The following is an 18097-nucleotide window of genomic DNA, read 5'->3' as shown; positions in this document are numbered from 1 at the left end:
GTAAATACTAGAACAGCTGGCACAAAAGTCTTCAATCGGAAGGATTCTGATCTGTGAAAGTGAGTGCTTGTAAGCACGGCCGCTGTGGAAACATGTTAGATGGCATGTAGTAATGGAATGCTGAAGTTCATATTAAAGTGTCATCTACTCAGCCCATGAAATTGTTATTTACAGGTTCAGGTCGCATTTTTAAGCCTATTATTCATAAGTGGGGAAGTGCCTTTACTGTCAAATTCATACTTTAGTGACTCCTACTGGCGGAGAAAGACTACTGCATGGCATGTCACAATACCTACAGCAAGAGTTCAATGCCAGGAATGTCATGGGTCTCTATAACAGGTCAAAATGGGACATAGTTAAGTGTAACTAAATTCAGATGAGTTTACTTTTCCTGCAGTGAACTGAATAGTTGGGCCATGACTGTTTACAGTTGAGCTCAAAGATTTAGTTTACTTTTATGTAGGGTGTAGCAAGGTTCAAAGGTCATTCTCGGTTTAAACTGAAAGACACAGCTCCCTGCTGCATTGGGACTCAACAGAGACTCGCTTCAATCAAACTGTTCTTTCTCGCATGTCATCCAAAATGCGTAAGTTAAATACCAGTTGTTTTTTTTTAATTGTTTGTGCAACACCATCTGTTTGTCTGTTTGAGGAAGGAAACAAGAGTGAAAGAGAAGTACGCGACAGATAAGAACAAATTATGCCTAGTGATCTTTTAAAAAGTTAGACTCTCTCTTACAAATTGCAAGAAGCTCAGCCTCACACCAGCAGGCTGTTTAACACCTCTCAGATAGAGAAGTCAACAATTTGTTGTAAATCTTTCTTGTGTTATGATTTCATAGCAACAGTGGTCTTCGTTTCTGTTTTTCTTTTCCCTCCTAATCTACATAACTGACTGTTTTGTTTTGTTTTTTAAAGTCAAGGTTGCGCCCGCTCACTCATATTGTAGCCATGACAGTGTATAAAAAATATATTTTAAAAAACCTAATAATAATAATAATAATATTCAAAATAACATTCTTTTTTTTCCCCTCAACTGAAGTCAGCTCAGTGCAGCTGATTTCACTCAGGAACCGGCAAGGAGAGCCCAATCAGTGAAAACAGCTGTTGTTTGACTGAACTGAAAACCTGCTGTGGGGTTCAAGAGGGGGCACGAAAGAGAGAGAGAGGAAGGACTATACTAGAAAAGGTTTTCACACGTCACATGCACAGTCACACACTGATGGCTCAAACTGAATGTGTGAGTGAGAAGAAGTGGGGAGGGAAAGGGGGGGTGGGGTGAGGGTGAGAACAGCAGAAGTAAGGAAGTGTGTGTGTGAGAGAGAGTCAGTCAGAGATGACTTCCACTCCACCCACATCCATCCGTGTCCAAAGTGAGGGGGAGGTGAAGCAGTTACTGCGCTATTAACTGGCATCATTTAGTTCAGTTTAGTGTGGAGGAAAGACTAGTCAAGACAACTCCTGATCAGGTATGACTCTCTGCATGTATGACACTCTTATTGATTTTTATTTGTTTTCCTGTCTCACCAAATCAGCACTGGTAGTCAGTTTAATGCTTAATGAACATGTTTTTGTATTAAAAAGGCACATGCTGTTATGCAGTTAAGGATTGCATTGCTTGATCGTTTTATGTTGTTGTTGGCTATAGACAAACCCCCTAGGGCGAGTGATGTTTCATAACTATAGATGCCTCTGCTTGTTTGTGCTTGTTTAAAAAAAAAACAAACACTAAAATGGTAGAAAAGGTTACTTTAGTAAAACAGGAACTGAAAAGCTATAGTAGCAATAAGGTTAAGACTAGCCTTAATGAAATACTGCGGCAGGTTGTGAGGATAGGACGTGGTGATTCACCAGCTGATCGCATGGAGAAAGAATGAAGCGACTAATGGAAAAGGGTGACACAGGCTGCAAAAATTGAACTCCTTTTTGCAGGGAGTTTGGGCCATGCTGAAATACAGCAGAGTCATGTTAGCAGGTCATCTGTTGGGAGAGTGCACATTTCAGCTAAAGAGAGTGCTGATGAGTGATGTTTGGCTTTCAAAAAAAAGGGAAGTTGAGGGGTAGAAATGGAGAGAATGTGTGCGTATTGATTGTGTACAAAAGGGTATGATCCAGCAAGACAACACTCTGATCTTCCTCTTTTTGAATTGCAATAAATTTCCTTTAATGTACAGTATTTTGCAAAGTTCAGTGACTAAGCTGTCGGATTATCATGTGCTGAAGAAAAGCCGTTGTGCTCCAGCCACACTCATCTTTCTTTTTTCTTGAGAATAGGCCTGGGTGTTAGTTTCACCCATAAATTATAGTTAAAAGAGTGTCAAGAAACTGAAACCTATCAGAAACGATCAGTTAAACCTTTATCAGTAAGACCTGGTAGTTTTCTTTGTCTAACTGTATTCAGGGTAAAGCCAGTTCTCCGATAAACATGTCCTGTCGTGTTCATCCTGAACTGGAATATACCTGGGTATAGCCTTCTCAATCGGCCAAGACATACTGTAAAGTGAAAGGCAGAAGGATTTAAACCTTTATTGGTGAAAGTTTTTTTTTCCTTCTTTTTTTTCTTCTGTAAAACCACCTGTAGTGTTGAGCACAAACATCCCCGCACAGTTGTGCGCCTTGTGGTTCGTCCTATTTTTAGGGCAGCTTGAGATGCTGTTAGAGTTATTTTTGCACCTTTTGCAATTCTGCAGTCTGCCCGGTGCAAGCAAGCAACACATGCCAACCGGTTTTCTAGTTGCCTGCCGTTCAGGGAAACGCAGCAGAGTGTGACCACTTTGAAAAGATGTGCTACAGTAAGACGAACATGCTCATTTCAGCTCTACAAGTCTTTCAAGAGGAAGTGCGTAGGGTCTATTGGAGGAAGGGGAAGGGTGGAGGTGGTGGTGGGGACTTCAGTAGAAAGGCTGTAACAGTGGGTTTAACAGGCTTTTTCCACCAAAGGATACTGATCAGCTTGCATGCCCACAAATTTTACTCCCCTCTTTAAGAAAGGGTTAACAGAACAGAGCTGATATTTCATGCTAGCTTATAAATGAAAGCAATCACTGCATTTATACAGAATTCCACCCAGCTGGATCAACAATGAGTTCCCATGTCAAACTTCGGAAGGAGCGGGTTGGTGTGGTGGACTACGACATTCAAATCAAAGGTAAAAGGCCTGTGGTGGTTTGTGCCACACTGAGAAACACAACCTCTTTATTTCACACCATCTTAACTCTGATCAGTGAAACCAGTTTCTAACCTACTTGTCACAGTAAGTGTGTCTTTGTTGGCCTTTCAGAGGTTCGCTGTCAGCTTGTAGACCAACTGAAGGTATTGGACTTGCAACTTGAGCAAAAGAGCCAACAGCTGCAAGACCTGACAGACTACCTGCGTCGGCGGGGTGAGATTGAAAGCGAGTATGCTCGTTCCCTGGAAAAACTAGCAGAAAGGTTCACATCAAGGATAAAGAGGTAATTGCACACTGCACATAACATGCTAAACTACACAGCAGTTCATTTCAATCTTCAAAGTTTGTGTCCTTTTGTATTCTTTTTCTTGTTTATGCATGACCATGCTCAGGAAGGAGCCCAGTAGTAACTCTGTGTCCCAAGTATGGCTCGCTCTGCTGTCCCAGACCCGCCAAGAAAGTAGGGACCATAATGGACTGAGTGAAAGCTGCAACAACTTTCTCACCCAACCTCTCACACATTGTGTGGAGTACACACAGCGCCTTGCAAAGAAGGTACTACTGCAAGCGCTCACCCACGAACGCACTGCCATGCACTTCTGCAGTGCAAATGACATAATACTTGCTCTGTTATCGTCCTTCCATTCTCACTTTAACCACCAGTATATGTTTTTCAAATCTTGATATTAAAAGTATGCCGTGGGTCACTGTGTCCTTGCTGTGTCGTGCCATCTCACTTTTCTGATATTTTGTCTTTATGCTGTGTTTTCCAGAGTAAAGACATCTGCATTCAGCTACAAGATGGGCTACTCAAGGTTACCACAGAGCTACAGGCGGTACGTGAGAAACCAACCACACAGAATGTTTTCCGTTTCTTAAGTACACAGAGGAAAGCATTGCTTTTTGTGCCTGTGTGCAGGCATGGCGAACATACTACCAGTACCACTCAGACTATGTCTGTGCAGAGGGGAAGCTGAGGGAAGCAGAGAAGCAAGAGGAAAAGCAGAAGCAGAGCGCAAATAAAAAACTGGAGAGGCTGATAGAAAAGGTAAATGTTTGGTGTCATGTGCGTGCATGCACATATCATATGACTCTTGCTGACAATGTTTATGTGCTGTAGAGACAAATTAAAGTCCAAGAAATAAAGCTGAAGTGCAGCAAGGCCCGAAATGAGTACCTCCTAAACCTGGCTGCAGCCAATTCCTCCATGAATAAGTACTACCTGCAAGACATCTCTACTCTCATAGATGTGAGTACATCAGTCACCTTTTCCTTTCAACATACAAAAACCCTACATAGCACTCAAGGTCATGATCTCTCATGTCATTTGGACCCCAGCGCCCATTGTTTCCATTCCTTCTGTCATGATCTGAAAGCACCCGAATGAGGGAAGTGATCTGCAATTCCGTTTCCTCCTCCAGTGTGCAGATACAGGTTACCACACCACTTTGGGCAGGGTGATGCAGGCCTACTTGTCAAGACGGTGGAAGGCCCAGGATAACCTGAGCACAGGCCTGCAGCAAATAGAGGAGGCCGTGTCTAGACTGGACCAGAGCCGGGATAGAGACATCCTCCTGCAGGACAACTACAACACCTTCTCTATGCCCCTACGCTTCCCCTATCAGCCCCACGATGGGGACCAGGTGTGTATTTTGATTAAATTATGTAAAGGAACTTTATATATTAAGTGTGTGGAACAACTCTAGACTCCCTTGCATTTCAGGTTACTCAGGTCAGTGCGGAGTGTGAGATGATATGCGAACTGGAGACCAGATTCAAACAGATACAAACTCGACTGCAAGCCGTCACCCAGGAAACTGAGGAGGTAAAGAAAATCGCACCAACCAGGGCTGCTCATTATCATATTTTGAATTTTAACAAGGCTGCAAATAGTCTATGAAAATTTCTTCTTGTTTCCTTAATCTAATTTTATTTAAACTTATTAAAGCATCACAGCCTCAAGTACAGACAGGAAGTAAAAGCGCTTAAAAGGGATGAAGATGCAAAAGCACTATAATATAAGGCGAGAACGCCTTCCACCTCATTATTGGCTATATTTAGCCCTTTTTTAATAGTTCTCATGATCTCAGTTTGTAAGACAAGTATAAATCTCAGCAGTTCTGCTGGTACTTGAAAGTGACATAATGTCTCAAATGTGGGTATCTACACAACACAGAATTATCAGCCAGGGTGTATATCGGAGTGTGCAATATTCTGACCTGATCCTGAAGTACACCCAGCAACTGCAGGTCACCTCTCAACCCTGCTGCTCTCATATAGGTTAATAAGAGCATGTCAGCAGCCCAGGCTTCTCTGCTGGAGGGCATCGGCGATGATCTGGAGCCTTCATCTCAGGAGGGCAGCACTGAAAATCTGACTGTAAAGCCCAGCGCCACTCGACGACGGGCCAACCTGCAGGAAATAGAATACCTCTACTTTACTGTGAGTCTGTAAAATTTGGGGGCAACAGCAATGATTTGCAGTTGGTGTGGTAACGATAAAAAAATAATAATCTGATCGGTCTAATTTGTTTTACAGAAAGTAAAGGAGTACCTTGTTGGCAGCTCTCTTGTATCTAAACTGCAAGTTAAACATGATCTGCTTAAAGAAGCTGTAGAAAAAGGTATTGCTTCTGCATTTCTCACGTTACAATACCACAAGTTGTTGACTCTGTGTCACTTTAAAAAAAAAAAAACAAAGAAAAAAAAGCAGCTGTGGTATTATAGGGTATTACTGAATATTAAAATGTTCCCTTTAAAAAAAAAACAAAAAAAAACCAAACACAGCATAAAACACAGAGTATTTCTCCTTTTTAAAATGGATTGCTCTTATCATATGTTATGTCCTTTTTTTTTTTTCTTCCCAGCTGAAGTATCAAATGACCATCAGCCTCGGTATGAATATAATTTTTTTTAACAGTTGTCGCTGAGTCATCGTTTTTATTTATTCATGCTACCAGTCTTAACACTGTGCCTCCACGGTCCTGTGTGTCATTCTCCAGACACACTGGAAAGTCTATGCGTGTCAGAAAGAATCACTCGAGTGCCAATTTGATGCACAACCAAAAACTTTTCAATGGAGACATGCTGTCCTTCATAACGGTAACACCGGTTTCCTCTTTCAGCTCTCTCGTTGTCATTTTAGTTTTTCTTTTGACTCGTGATGAGTCAGTGAAATTTATTATTTCTTTTTAATTCAGGCATCAGGACAACAGATTCCAATTGTTGTGGAAAGCTGCATTCGCTATATCAACCTCCATGGTGAGTCTTCATTGCTGAAGTAACATTAAACCATTAGATGTTATTGTAAAAAGACAACTGCATACACACATACATCTAGCCTCTTGTGTTTAAAACGTGACTGAGGGAAACAGACACTCATTTTAGACCACTGCGATAATCTGTCTGCCCATCAGGACTCCACCATGAAGGGATATTTAGAGTGCCGGGGTCTCAGTTGGAGGTCAATAACCTCAGGGACGCTTTTGAGCGAGGTAGGGGTGTGTGTGTTTGTTAGATTAACTTCTACTCATAGCTCTCCTCTCCATGGAGCATTAATAATGTGGGGCAGTGTGCCATGGGCTTCCCCTGCAGGAGAAGACCCTTTGGCTGAAGGGAGGTATGACCTTGACTCGGCGGCTGGAGTGCTGAAGCTTTACTTCAGGGGTTTAGAAAATCCACTCTTCCCCCTTGACAGCACCAATCTGCTCCTGGAGCATGCCCGTGAGTGTTCTTGTGCACCTGTGAATATAATTAGTGTGGCTAAGGATGCTCAGCAGCAACTTCTCTTTTATTTCATCACCTTTTTTGTTTTCCAGAAATAAAGAATGACGCAGAGCGAGCAGCTGAGCTGAAAGCTGTGATTTCTTCCTTCCCCGAGCCTGCTATCATCGTCATGAGATACCTCTTTGCATTCCTTTATCAGTGAGTGTTGTTACCTGTGACTTGAATATGGAAGACAAAAATGTGAAAAACTGAATTTTTGCCTTGTTTTACTCATTGCTGAATCATTCTGTGAGAATCATTAACATCCAATGTTAGTGCAGTTAAATAAGATTATATGAGGTAAAAACGACCAATAAAATTAACCAATTTAAATTTTTCTTTATTTCTTTATTTACTCCTCTCTCTCTGCCTTCAGTGTGTCGGAGTATAGTGATGAGAACATGATGCAACCTTACAATTTGGCCGTGTGTTTTGGCCCGAGCCTGATAAGAGGTGCTCATGATGACGACGTCGTGACCCTGCAGCCTCAGATCAATGCCCTGGTGAAGGGCATCATCATTCAGCAAGAAAGCATCTTCCCCACTCAGAGCGAAGTGCCAGGACCAGTTTATGAGAAATGCATGACACTAGAACTGGATGACGGGTATAGTGAAAAATCTTTGAGTTTACTTAACATGCGGGGGTTGGGGGGTGCATTGTGGAATGATTATATGAGGCTCTTTACTTCACAGAGAGACCAATGTTGATGGAGATATAGAAACTGAGTACACCCCTAGCAAAGATGGTAAGTTTATATGGCTATTTCAGTTCATCTCTTCATTAAAAATATATAATGATCACTTTGAAGAATAACAAACGATGTATACATTTGCTTTGCTGCAGATTTGGAAATGGGCTTTTTGGCTGACAACAGCACAAGTATGTCCATGTCTGGAGTAGCAGCACCCAGAAGGGGAGAACGCCCCCGAGCCAATAGCAGCGGGGCACTAGAACACAGATTAACAGCTGCACCAGGAGGGGGCAGCTTCGGTTCAGGTGGAAAGTGCACACTTCAGATTCCTGTTGGGCCGCAATGTAAGCCAAGGAGGATGCCCTCTCCTTGTTATGGGCAAGAGTAAGTAACCCAACAACAGCTGACTGACTGTGCTTGAGTAAAACATAATTATTCAGACTGATCTCTCTTTCTGCATACAGCTACCAGCGACGGTCATCTGAGGATATAGCCTCTCGAGTAGATAAGGTGTGTCTTCTTTTTCTTATAGCTCTCTGTTTATAACCTAATAAATGTCTTTAAAAAGAAAAATACTGCACCATTGTGCAATGAGCCATCTGCAACTTTAAATGAAGCCATTGTGAAGGGTTCTCACAGTAATCTGTGTCTGTAGCTGTAAGCGTTACAACATCAGAGGTTGCTAAAGGGGACAATGAGCCAAACTGTACTTGGAAATGTGCTGCTGCTAAAGAGCAAATGGCTGGGCTGTCCTTTTTTTTTTTTTTTTTTAAATAAATAAATCCATTTTTGATAACCAAAAAGAAGAACTAAGTGCTAACGGTAGCAGGAAACCCACAGTCTGGGTTTCCTGGTTATGACAATCTGAGTGATGTTCAGTAAATGGTTTACTATGCAGAGTAATTAGTCATTGCCAAGAGCAGCGGGCAGAAACGGAAGCTCTGAAGTCGAAAAGTAGAGAAAACGGACACTTCTCCCCGTTTCCTCTCTTATCCGTACTTTTTTATTTTCACATTACAGGAAGTCTGTCGCCAGATGGACTCAGTCTTTAAGGAGCTTTTGATACGACAAACCCATCAGGATCCCACCCCCACTGTGTCCTCCCCCTCAGTCCAGACTCCCCAGAAGAAAGGAAAGCAGGATGGGCGCAGGGGGAGAGGAACAGGGCTCTTCAAATCAGCAGATGCAGCGGACTGAGATGATCAGCAATGGCACAAGACACACGGGGCGAGGGAGAGATGATACTAATGGAAGTTGAGGTGTAGCGTGAAGGCCTTTGACAGTAGCTTTCAGCACATCTATTTCTAGAAACCTGAGATCCTTGACTGAGAGTCCTTTCTCTGAGGTCTCTTTGACTCAGTCCTGTCTTACATGTGATGTACAGCAGATTTCCACAGGCCTGCGGTACTGTGTCAAAACTGTGAACTACTTGAAATGCACCAATGTGTTTTTAGGCATTTTTGATATTTGCACTTCCTCTCTTATTATAGCTGGCCTGCCAGTCAATAATTTTTAGTCAATACAGGCATAAGTGCACACTCTTAATCAAATTTCTGTCAAAATGAGATGCTGGCACAAAGTCAAGAAAACTGTGAATGTTATAGTTGTAAACGTCAATTCCTACTTATCTCAAACTTTATGATTTATCTGTATATTTGAACTACATGCCGAATAAATAATTTGTCTAGGCTTACTGCTTTATTAGATGTGTATGTAAAACATGACTATAACTTGCATTTCTTTTCTTCATCCTGGAGTTTTATACATAGAATACGGTAATATATTCAGGCTTAGGTAAAAGTAGTCCAGATGCTCATTTCTCATGCAACACTGGCTAGATGCCTCTGGGGCCTCCTTCAGTAATTGAAGGCCAGACAAGATGTATTCTTTCCAGTGTTTTCTGGATTTATCCCAGGTGTCCCACCCTGTGGATGTCCCTGGGGAAACCTTCAGTGGAATATGCTTGGGATGCTATTCCAAACATCCAAGCTTCTTACCCCTGCACCACTGCTCAATCTATACCAATATCTCTGTTTGTGTCTTGTCCTATTTAATTTAATTACATTTGATTTATATTGCTTCAAATCACTTAAAGGTATGTTTAAAAAAATAGGCCTCACTCTTCTTTACTTAGGGAAGCAAATCACTCTGAACATGGAGGGATCATCATTTATTAACAAAGCACCACAACCAGGTAGTATGCTGACTTTCACCAAGGTGCTTCTCAGTAGCCTGAATACATTTTTTACATAATTTTCAATTTAGGAGATTCACGAAATATTTAATAAAGAGATTTCTTAGGTTCCCTCAACTGGACACTCATCTTTGTCCAACCTGTCTATAAAGGTGGAGATAATTAAATAATGATAATAATAATTATTATAATATATATTATTATAACTGAATTATTACATATTTTTCAAATGCAGTGTCACAAATCTCTGTATACCCTAGATCCCCAAGGATGTCAAACTCATTGTAAATCATGGGCCACATACAGACCACTTTGATTCTAAGTGAACCTCCACTTTCTTTCATTGTAAAGAAGTTTAAGTACACATTTGAGCCATGCGATATCTTAATATAAGAACAAGAAGTGCACTCTCAACCACGTCTCCTCCTTTCTACATTATAAAGAAATGCTCTTGTATTTAATAAAACAAATATATCAGCACAACTCTGTGGGCTTAAATTGTAAAATAATAATCTAATTCCCCAAACTGTGCTGTTATTTCTAAAACAACGTTTTTTGTAATTCACAGAAAATGTATTATTTATTTCTTTACTTCTTTCACTCGTTTATTTATTTTTACTTTTGTCCAATTTAAACTTTTCTGTTATTTGTTTATCTATTACTTTATTACTTTGTTGTAGTGTGAATGACCATGAGGGAGGCTTTTATTAGAAATTTGTAAAAAAAAAAAAAAAAAAAGGTCAGTTTGTTAAAGCTGTTTGGATCCATCACTTCCGGCCATTTTGATTCTGATGACGTGTCGACGGGGCACTTTCCCAGGGTGCTCTGCGGTTTCGAGAGTCCACGTCATTGGTGCGCAGACGCAGAGGTGCAGAAGCGCTGTGAGCTGAGGTGGACTTCTTCCTTTTTACTGTTTGGAAGGAGCCGAGCACTCAGGCAACTGGACCTCAGGAGCAACACCAAACCTCTCAAACAACCTCCGAGACGTCACGATGATCCGGATAGCCGCCTTCTTTGCGCTGCTGGTGGTCGCCTGCTCAGGTAAGACAACGCTGGAAGAGGGAATACCGGGTTAATAAGCCTGTAATGCTAATCAGCTTTAGCTAGTAGCTAATTCATTGAATCACTACCGGCAATCTCGAAGCCACAGGAGGGTGGTGAAAGTTGTATTATCTATAGATGCTGTGTAGACGATCATGTGCAGGATTTCAGCTGACCTCAGCTCTGCTCTTTGTGCCCATAGGAGAGAGCTGCACGGACCCAGTCATCACTCCGTCGGCCTACACCACCTCTGACGCCGTCATCTCATCAGAGTCTGTCTTCATCGTTGAACTCAGCCTGACCTGCGCCAACGGAGCACAGGTAACTGTCCACCTTTAACACTTTAAGGCAGCCAGCAGCACAATGATGTACTGATGCTACTGGAGCACTCATGGTGATTTCTGCCCTCTGCAGAGCGTAACGCTGTATGCTGATGTCAATGGAAGACAGTTCCCTGTAACCAGAGGACAGGATGTTGGAAAGTACCAGGTATGGATTCACATGTAACTACAGGTCAAGGCACTTGCTTTTACTGAATCTGTTTTGTTAGCAGAGTGTTTCTTGGCTCAGGGTGGGCTTTTTTGATTGATATTTTTTAACAGTGGTACAATGAGCTAGCTGGTGTACAGAACACAGTTCATCTGCCCTGAGAGAAACCCAGCCATGTTCTGTTGTGCTTATTTGAAATTCATCTGAATACAGTTGTAATGATTTTCCTTTGGCTGTAGGTAAAGCCTATTTGTGGGTCACAAAAAGTCCTCTGATTGGGGAAAAACCTGGGTTTAGTGTGCATAGATTTATAAACTCAGCCACATGGTGCCAAAAGCCTGTGTATTCATAGTGCCAGTCTCAAGCCCGGATGAAAGGGGAGGGTTGCATCAAGAAGGGCATCTGGTGTAAAATCTTTGCCAAATCAAACATGCGGGGCATCAAGGAATAGGTTTCCATACCAGATCGATCGGGGCCCAGGTCAACAACAATGGCCACCTTCAGTGCTGCTGGCCAACAGGGTGCTGGTTGATAGTGTGCTACTACTGACTGAAGACAAATTAAGAGGAGAAGGGGAAAAGATGATAGGAGGCAGGGAGAGAGAAGGAGGCTAGTCTAGGTGAGAATAGGAAACTCTAAATGTACACTGGACAAAGGATGTTGAGTATGAAGCAGTCAGGAAGGACAAAAAGAGGAAGAGCGAAGGTGAAGAGCAGGTGAAGGTGATGGCAAATGATCCACTGTGGTGACCCTTATAAAGGGAGCAGCTGAAAAAGTAGTAGCGCTTTGTAGATTTATGGGTACTGAACTACAGAAGGTTGAACATATAGTCACAATGATTTCAGTGCTGTCTAAATACTTGGGTTGTCAAAATCTATTATGAGCCAGATGATCATGGTTACAGTTGTTTTTTTATAATCTTTGTGCCAGTAATAATGTCTCCATTATAAAAAGTTTCTGAAACGGTTTGAATTCTTTCAGCCAAGATTAGACAGCACAAATCAGTATTACACAACTAATAAATATTAGTTACAGATATATGTAAATGTAATCTTGTTTACTGATAGACCCACAGCAGTCAGTTGGCTGGTATTAGCCTATACTGATCAGTTCTTAATTGAGACCACCCTTAAAGCTTATAAGCAAAGGTGGGAGAAAATATCAAAGTACTTCATCTTGTTATACATTTTCAGTACACTGGATGGATTCATATATACATATTGATATCAAAACATGCTGCCCTTTAACTGGATTTTCCTGCCAGTTTGGTCATGACTTCATGACTTCTTGTAGCAGTAATTTCAGTAAATTGCAATAAAAAGGAAAAAAGTGGACAGCAAATTATAGAAATTGTTAAGTGAACCAACACACTAATACACACACACACCAGTGCAATGGAAATTAGAATTAATTCCTTTGTCAAAAGTAATTTCTATTGTATTAATAGTCACAGGATGTCTCATGTAGAGCTTATTAAAAAAACAAAAAATTATTGCTGATTTACTATATGTGAGTGTCCTTTTCAAATAAGAACTACTGGTGTCATTAGGATACTTGTACCTTATGACTTGCTTAGACAGTAGTTTACATTTATCCCTAACCCTTTAATCAGCAGGGAATTAAAATACTCCTTTGCCTTTCATTCTATTATTGAATGTGTACTTTCTTCCATCAGGTGTCCTGGAGTCTTCCTCACAAACAGGCAGCCTCTGGAACATATCAGGTCAAATTCTTCGATGAGGAGTCCTATAGCGCCCTGCGCAAGGTTAGTGTATTATGTGTTGTTGATCAGCTTGCAGTTTCCTTTGCTTGAGCTCCACTTGTTTTGGAACGAGTCATCTTTAAAATCAAATATGCTTTAATTTCAATTAAATCTGTTAATCTCATTTGCTCCAGGCCCAGAGAAACAATGAAGACGTAAATGCCATTCACCCTCTCTTCTCTGTCAACATTGACCACAGGGTGAGTTTCTTGTAGGACCTCAGACTGAACCCATCACTTGAGTCATGATCATGCTATCTTGTAAATTAAAAGCCAGTAAATGCCCTTAAATTGTATCAGCTTTAGTGAGCTTACATCAAGTATCACTTAACTTCCTGGCATGTTTGAAAGGTCTCCAGTGAATGAATAAACCCAGAGAGATTATCGCCTGACTGCACACTCTTACAGGCCTCTATTTTGCAGAGTAGTCATATTGTTTTCCTTAAGAATTAGTGAAGCTTAAAGAAGAGCAAATGGCAAGTGAACTTTGGACTTAAGAACACATGATTACCAGAAATTTGACATGATAGTGTGCAGGTAACCCTCTAACTTTATTTACCTCCCACTCATGCATCATACCGTCATACAATCAACAGGATGTTACGCTCTCATTGGTAGTGGCTTAAATTGCTCTCTTTAGAGTTGCAAAAAGTTTAACTCAGGGATCCGTCGATTTCACGTTGCCAGCATTTTTTTGCCCCTCGTTGCTTGACGTTACCAAATGTCACTGAGTTGCTGCGGTCTCTGGTCACGATTTCGCCGTTTCCTGTGCGGATGCATCTAAGGGGCCAGTGTCTGATTTATGGTTGGAATCTCTGCATTCATTCAAAACAACAAACTCATGTAAACATGAAACTCCAGTTCCACTTTTAGCTTTGTGTGATTCTCATTTAAAAATAATCCTTATCTGTCTCTTATTGGCCCCACGGGCCATTCACCCTGAAACAAGCTGTTTTAGCTTCTCTCCATTTAAAACCATAAAACTACTATTTAAGCCAACTTTCTTCTGATTGGCTGTCCCTCATTTGCCTTATTTGCTTTTGTCTTGTCCTTAAACCTGTTTCCTTTTTTCCCCCTCACTCACTACAGGGTGCATGGAATGGCCCATGGGTGTCTACTGAAGTGGTTGCTGCCCTCATTGGTATCCTGGTCTACTACTTGGCTTTCAGCGCAAAGAGCACCATCCAAGCATAAACTGATCCAAAACAGCTTTTTAAATACTGGATCATTAAAGACTGATTTCTGATGGGGCTCGACCAATTATCCATCATCCAGTGTTGGGACAAACCAACAGGATTTTGCCACTTGATCTGCTTTGGGGCAAGGAGCAGAAGTAGCAGTCTTTGTATTTTTTATTCAGACTGTGTCTCTTATGTGCTTTGAGTCTTTAAAGATGAATTTTGACACACGATTGACTCTCGGTATGGGTGGAGTTTTATAACAATGGTTTCTTTTTTTGGAAACAACAGATCAATAAACCTGGACTTTACAAATAAAGAAATCAAATAGAGCTCATGCATTGTATTGGGTCCTGCTTAAACAGTGGAACATCCTGACCAGATTGTGCTGCAAAGGTCAAAGCTTCCATGCAAATGAAATGTCAATAATGTGGCTGCGCTGACTGGCCTGAACAGGTCGAGTGGATGTGTCTCCTCCAGGAAAGTGAATAAATGACTTTTATTTTATTGGTTGTAGTAAAGCGGAAATCTATAAATTCCTTTTTCTCTAGACAGATGGGAAGGTCTCTTATTTCACAGCAACACGTCATCTACGGTGCTTCTTTTTATTTTCCAGTCTAGAACTAGCTGCAACTAGTCACCTGAACTCAAGTAACAACCAGCTTTAAGCAGATTTATCTTTCACATGCTGAAGTAGTTGAATTGTATCCCATCTATGGGTGGCCAAGTCGCATGAAAATGTCTCCACCTTCCCTAACTCCCATGCAGCCCCAAAAACAGCATATTTAAATCTGCCTGTTAACGTGTTTACTTTGCAACACGTACAAAGCTACAGGAATTCAAGACGGCCTTGGGGTGAGGGAAAAATAAATCTATCTCAAGGAACATGAGCAGGATAAACCTACCCAAAATTAACAAACCAAAATATCTGTGGACTTGACATAAAAAAAGAAAACCACATGTCAGTGTGGTTTTTCTGCTGTAGTCAGACATGTTTGCTTCACTTGGTTGGAGGATGAGTAAATCCTTTGTGACAGTAACCATCTTGGCCATTGCAGTCCACTTAAAATCTCTCTTGATAATCTAAGCATTTATGTTCATAAATCCGGTTACGATAAAGTTTTAAGGCTTTGTACGTAGTAAATATCATTTGTGCTAGCTCGCAAACTCTTGAAAAACAATTCCTTTTTCTCTGTAAACATGTTCAGCTTGGAGGCTGTGGCTGAACTCTCAGTGGACATGATGGCTATTTTTGTCAGCGCAAGAGAGGCAGAGCTGTCCCACTGGTATTCCTCGATAGTCACGGAGAGCAGCGCATTAAACAAGGCAGCACGTCAGCAGCTTGTGTCCTGTCACATTTTCTCATAACGGGGACACACACATGCCAAAAAAAAGAAAAATCTGTTACAGATGTTAATTCTGTGAGCAGCGGTAGCTTGCATTTCCTTTCTAAATTCCTGTAGTGCATTGCCACTGGTTGAGCACACTGTGGCAGCTCTGTCCTGCTGATGGAGACTCGAGGCTGATGCCAGCTTCAACTTTACAGGCAGATTGGATGTGATTTTTACTGGTTATGGTTTACTAATGTTATTATTATGTTGCCTTATGAACTCCATGCCCTCCTTCTACATCCAGTTTATGACATAGAGGTGCTTAGGGGAAAGTCACGCTGATGTGATCTAGGTTATTACAGAGACTTAAACTTAGCTTACTATTTCTGTCTGTGCCCCAAATAAGGTTTAGCAAAGACTCTTCACTCCACAGAAAAACAATTTAGCATCAACAAAAACAGCACAACTGCAGCCTCTCACTCAGTCCTATAGAGTTAATGTATACTGCGAGTAAAGTGATCTGCTCACATAAATACTGCACAGTGTAGAGAACACAAGGAGTTTCTCAGATGACCGCTTCTCTGCTGCTTTGTCATCACACATTCACACTTGTGGTTTAAGTGCTTTAGTCTTCTGGCACCTTGACAAGGAGAGAAGAAAGCCATCGCAGTGTTGTTAATTTAGAATAGACAGGGGCTGGAAGGAATCCAGATGTTGCCTCACAGAGTCACCTATTGGACTGTGGGAAGTCGCGGACAGCTGGATGGAGGGATATAAATGGAACGGACAAATAAACACTGAACGGAGGCCAGCGAGTCGATGCTAACACAAAAACTCCTGCTTCTCTTTGTTGTGTGATGGAGTTCAAAGTGCATAACTCCAGCCAGCACATTAGTGGCCATGACTGCCGATGTGGAATGAAATATTTAGAGATAAATGTTGTCATTTTAGAAGGAATGCTCCGACAGGAAGTCACAGTTTATTCTGCCAATGGCAAATTATTGTCCTATATTTTTTGTTTGTTTTTTCCCCATTTGAGAAAGTAATTTACAAGGTTGTGCAAACAATTCAGTCCCATTTCTATTTATATGATTACATAACCCAAGCTTTTAGTCTTGATTATCAGTGCAAAACATCATTTGTTCTTAAACGTCTCTCACATATAGCCTTTTATCAAAAGTTTATCTTTATTATTCTTACACGATACAAAACATTTTGCTGTGAAATAAGGATAACTGCAGAGGAATTTGTGTGTGTGTGTGTGTGCGCGTGCTCTGAGGCAGAGAAATGCTGCTCTGACAGAGGTGTGTAAAACACACCAGCTCAGGCCACAGACTCCGATGGGCTTAGCGGGATTCAGCAATGTGGAAACCGGCATTGCACAAGTGATTTTCACATGAAGTCAGGCTTTTCTGTCCATGCCATAGGCATCGTTTTTCCTGCTCGTTCCTCACACTTTTCGCAAAGCAGAACAAAGTCCACAAAGTCAACAAAGTGTGGGGCTAACTCAATAATCACAAAGCAGACTGTATCTTTTTACACTGGCTTCCCCTTCCGTCACTACAATAACAGTTCATGCTCTGGTTACTTCATGGTTTTGTTCGTACAGAGGAGGGTGTTAGATGTATAGTTGCTCCAGCCCAAACAGCTTGACAGTGTTTGGGGTTACCATAACTCACTGTAGCTTCCAAACCTCTGCGCTTATTTTCTCTGCATCTCATTCTTCTTGTCCTATTTGGGCATCCTCTCATCTGCTTTGCATGACAAGGCAGTTTGCAGTAAAAAAAAAAAAAAGAACCATATAAGGAAGGAAATTCCTTTCACTCCTTTTCCAGAACATATTAAACATCCCATCCACATGCCACATCAAAAGGACAATTTCTGGTGTACAGCTTTTGTTTGTGTTTGCATATTGGCATGAGTGTGTCTGTGCGTGTGTGCATGCACTTCTTGCAGCTGGCCCAGAACTATTAAATTGGTGAAGAGTCCAATGTTCCCTCTAAGCTGCGCGCGTGCGCAATTGCGCACTGCTGCCACGGTCTGCGCACAGAAAATCTGCGTTGCGCACAAAAAAAATCTAACCTGAATTGAAATTAAAATTAAAACTTTAACAATTCTGTTTTGCAGTGTTAGTCAGTAAGTGACTGGCTGCTCCCGTATGGGATTAGAACATGTCACCTTATCCCATAGTCCAGCCAATAATGCGATTCACATTCGTATATACGCAGCTAATCAACATCGTTGACAGGCTATGACAGTGTCCTTATGTGCCGACACCGGTGTTTTAGCTAGCAAAGCGTTGTCATTAAGCTAAAAGTTAATGACAACACGTACAACCACTGGAGATGTGAGCAGGACAGACGGAACAATTGATGGATAAAGTGTGGACTTTATACCAGTTTTTAAATTGTGTTGACAGACCACGTAAAACCAGAGTTATGATAAAAATATCTGCAATGTTTGGTTTTCTTCCTGAATAC

The 18097-nt window shown here is 41.4% G+C and overlaps 2 protein-coding genes across 3 annotated transcripts; both read left to right on the top strand.

Annotated features, from left to right (window-relative positions):
- Window positions 1-1146: 1146 nt before the first annotated feature.
- LOC134618736 (rho GTPase-activating protein 4-like) lies at window positions 1147-9305 on the top strand. Of its 2 annotated transcripts, none has more exons than XM_063464283.1 (22): window positions 1147-1188; window positions 3058-3147; window positions 3280-3451; window positions 3561-3723; window positions 3942-4004; window positions 4088-4216; window positions 4289-4417; window positions 4590-4811; window positions 4892-4993; window positions 5449-5610; window positions 5707-5791; window positions 6035-6062; window positions 6170-6269; window positions 6368-6428; window positions 6584-6661; window positions 6762-6890; window positions 6986-7091; window positions 7309-7536; window positions 7625-7677; window positions 7776-8007; window positions 8088-8133; window positions 8644-9305. In XM_063464283.1, exons 2-22 carry the CDS (start codon window positions 3081-3083, stop codon window positions 8818-8820), a joined length of 2532 nt encoding a protein of 843 aa, XP_063320353.1. In that variant the 5' UTR covers window positions 1147-1188; window positions 3058-3080; the 3' UTR covers window positions 8821-9305. The 2 variants fall into 2 exon arrangements, with proteins under 2 accessions (XP_063320353.1, XP_063320354.1); XM_063464284.1 differs by lacking the exon at window positions 1147-1188 and adding an exon at window positions 1357-1468.
- Window positions 9306-10660: 1355 nt separating this feature from the next.
- On the top strand, window positions 10661-14810 carry ssr4 (signal sequence receptor, delta). Its single transcript, XM_063464121.1, has 6 exons — window positions 10661-10858; window positions 11061-11179; window positions 11273-11347; window positions 13023-13112; window positions 13244-13309; window positions 14198-14810. The coding sequence occupies exons 1-6, from the start codon at window positions 10810-10812 to the stop codon at window positions 14300-14302; spliced, it is 504 nt and encodes a 167-aa protein (XP_063320191.1). The 5' UTR covers window positions 10661-10809; the 3' UTR covers window positions 14303-14810.
- The last annotated feature ends 3287 nt before the right edge of the window (window positions 14811-18097 follow it).

Source organism: Pelmatolapia mariae, linkage group LG20 (genome assembly GCF_036321145.2).
Source record: "Pelmatolapia mariae isolate MD_Pm_ZW linkage group LG20, Pm_UMD_F_2, whole genome shotgun sequence".
In the NCBI taxonomy this organism is placed as follows: Eukaryota; Metazoa; Chordata; class Actinopteri; order Cichliformes; family Cichlidae; genus Pelmatolapia; species Pelmatolapia mariae.
This window is presented reverse-complemented; position numbering and strand designations above follow the sequence as displayed.

What these genes read in the sequence shown, in the direction of transcription:
- LOC134618736 (XM_063464283.1), top strand. Translation starts at nt 3,081, where the DNA reads ATGAGTTCCCATGTCAAACTTCGGAAGGAGCGGGTTGGTGTGGTGGAC. An exon ending in CACAGCGCCTTGCAAAGAAG is followed by an intron (nt 3,724 to 3,941) that starts GTACTACTGCAA and finishes TGTGTTTTCCAG; the next exon opens with AGTAAAGACATCTGCATTCA. An exon ending in TCAAATGACCATCAGCCTCG is followed by an intron (nt 6,063 to 6,169) that starts GTATGAATATAA and finishes GTCATTCTCCAG; the next exon opens with ACACACTGGAAAGTCTATGC.
- ssr4 (XM_063464121.1), top strand. Translation starts at nt 10,810, where the DNA reads ATGATCCGGATAGCCGCCTTCTTTGCGCTGCTGGTGGTCGCCTGCTCA. An exon ending in CCTGCGCCAACGGAGCACAG is followed by an intron (nt 11,180 to 11,272) that starts GTAACTGTCCAC and finishes TGCCCTCTGCAG; the next exon opens with AGCGTAACGCTGTATGCTGA. An exon ending in AGGATGTTGGAAAGTACCAG is followed by an intron (nt 11,348 to 13,022) that starts GTATGGATTCAC and finishes TTCTTCCATCAG; the next exon opens with GTGTCCTGGAGTCTTCCTCA.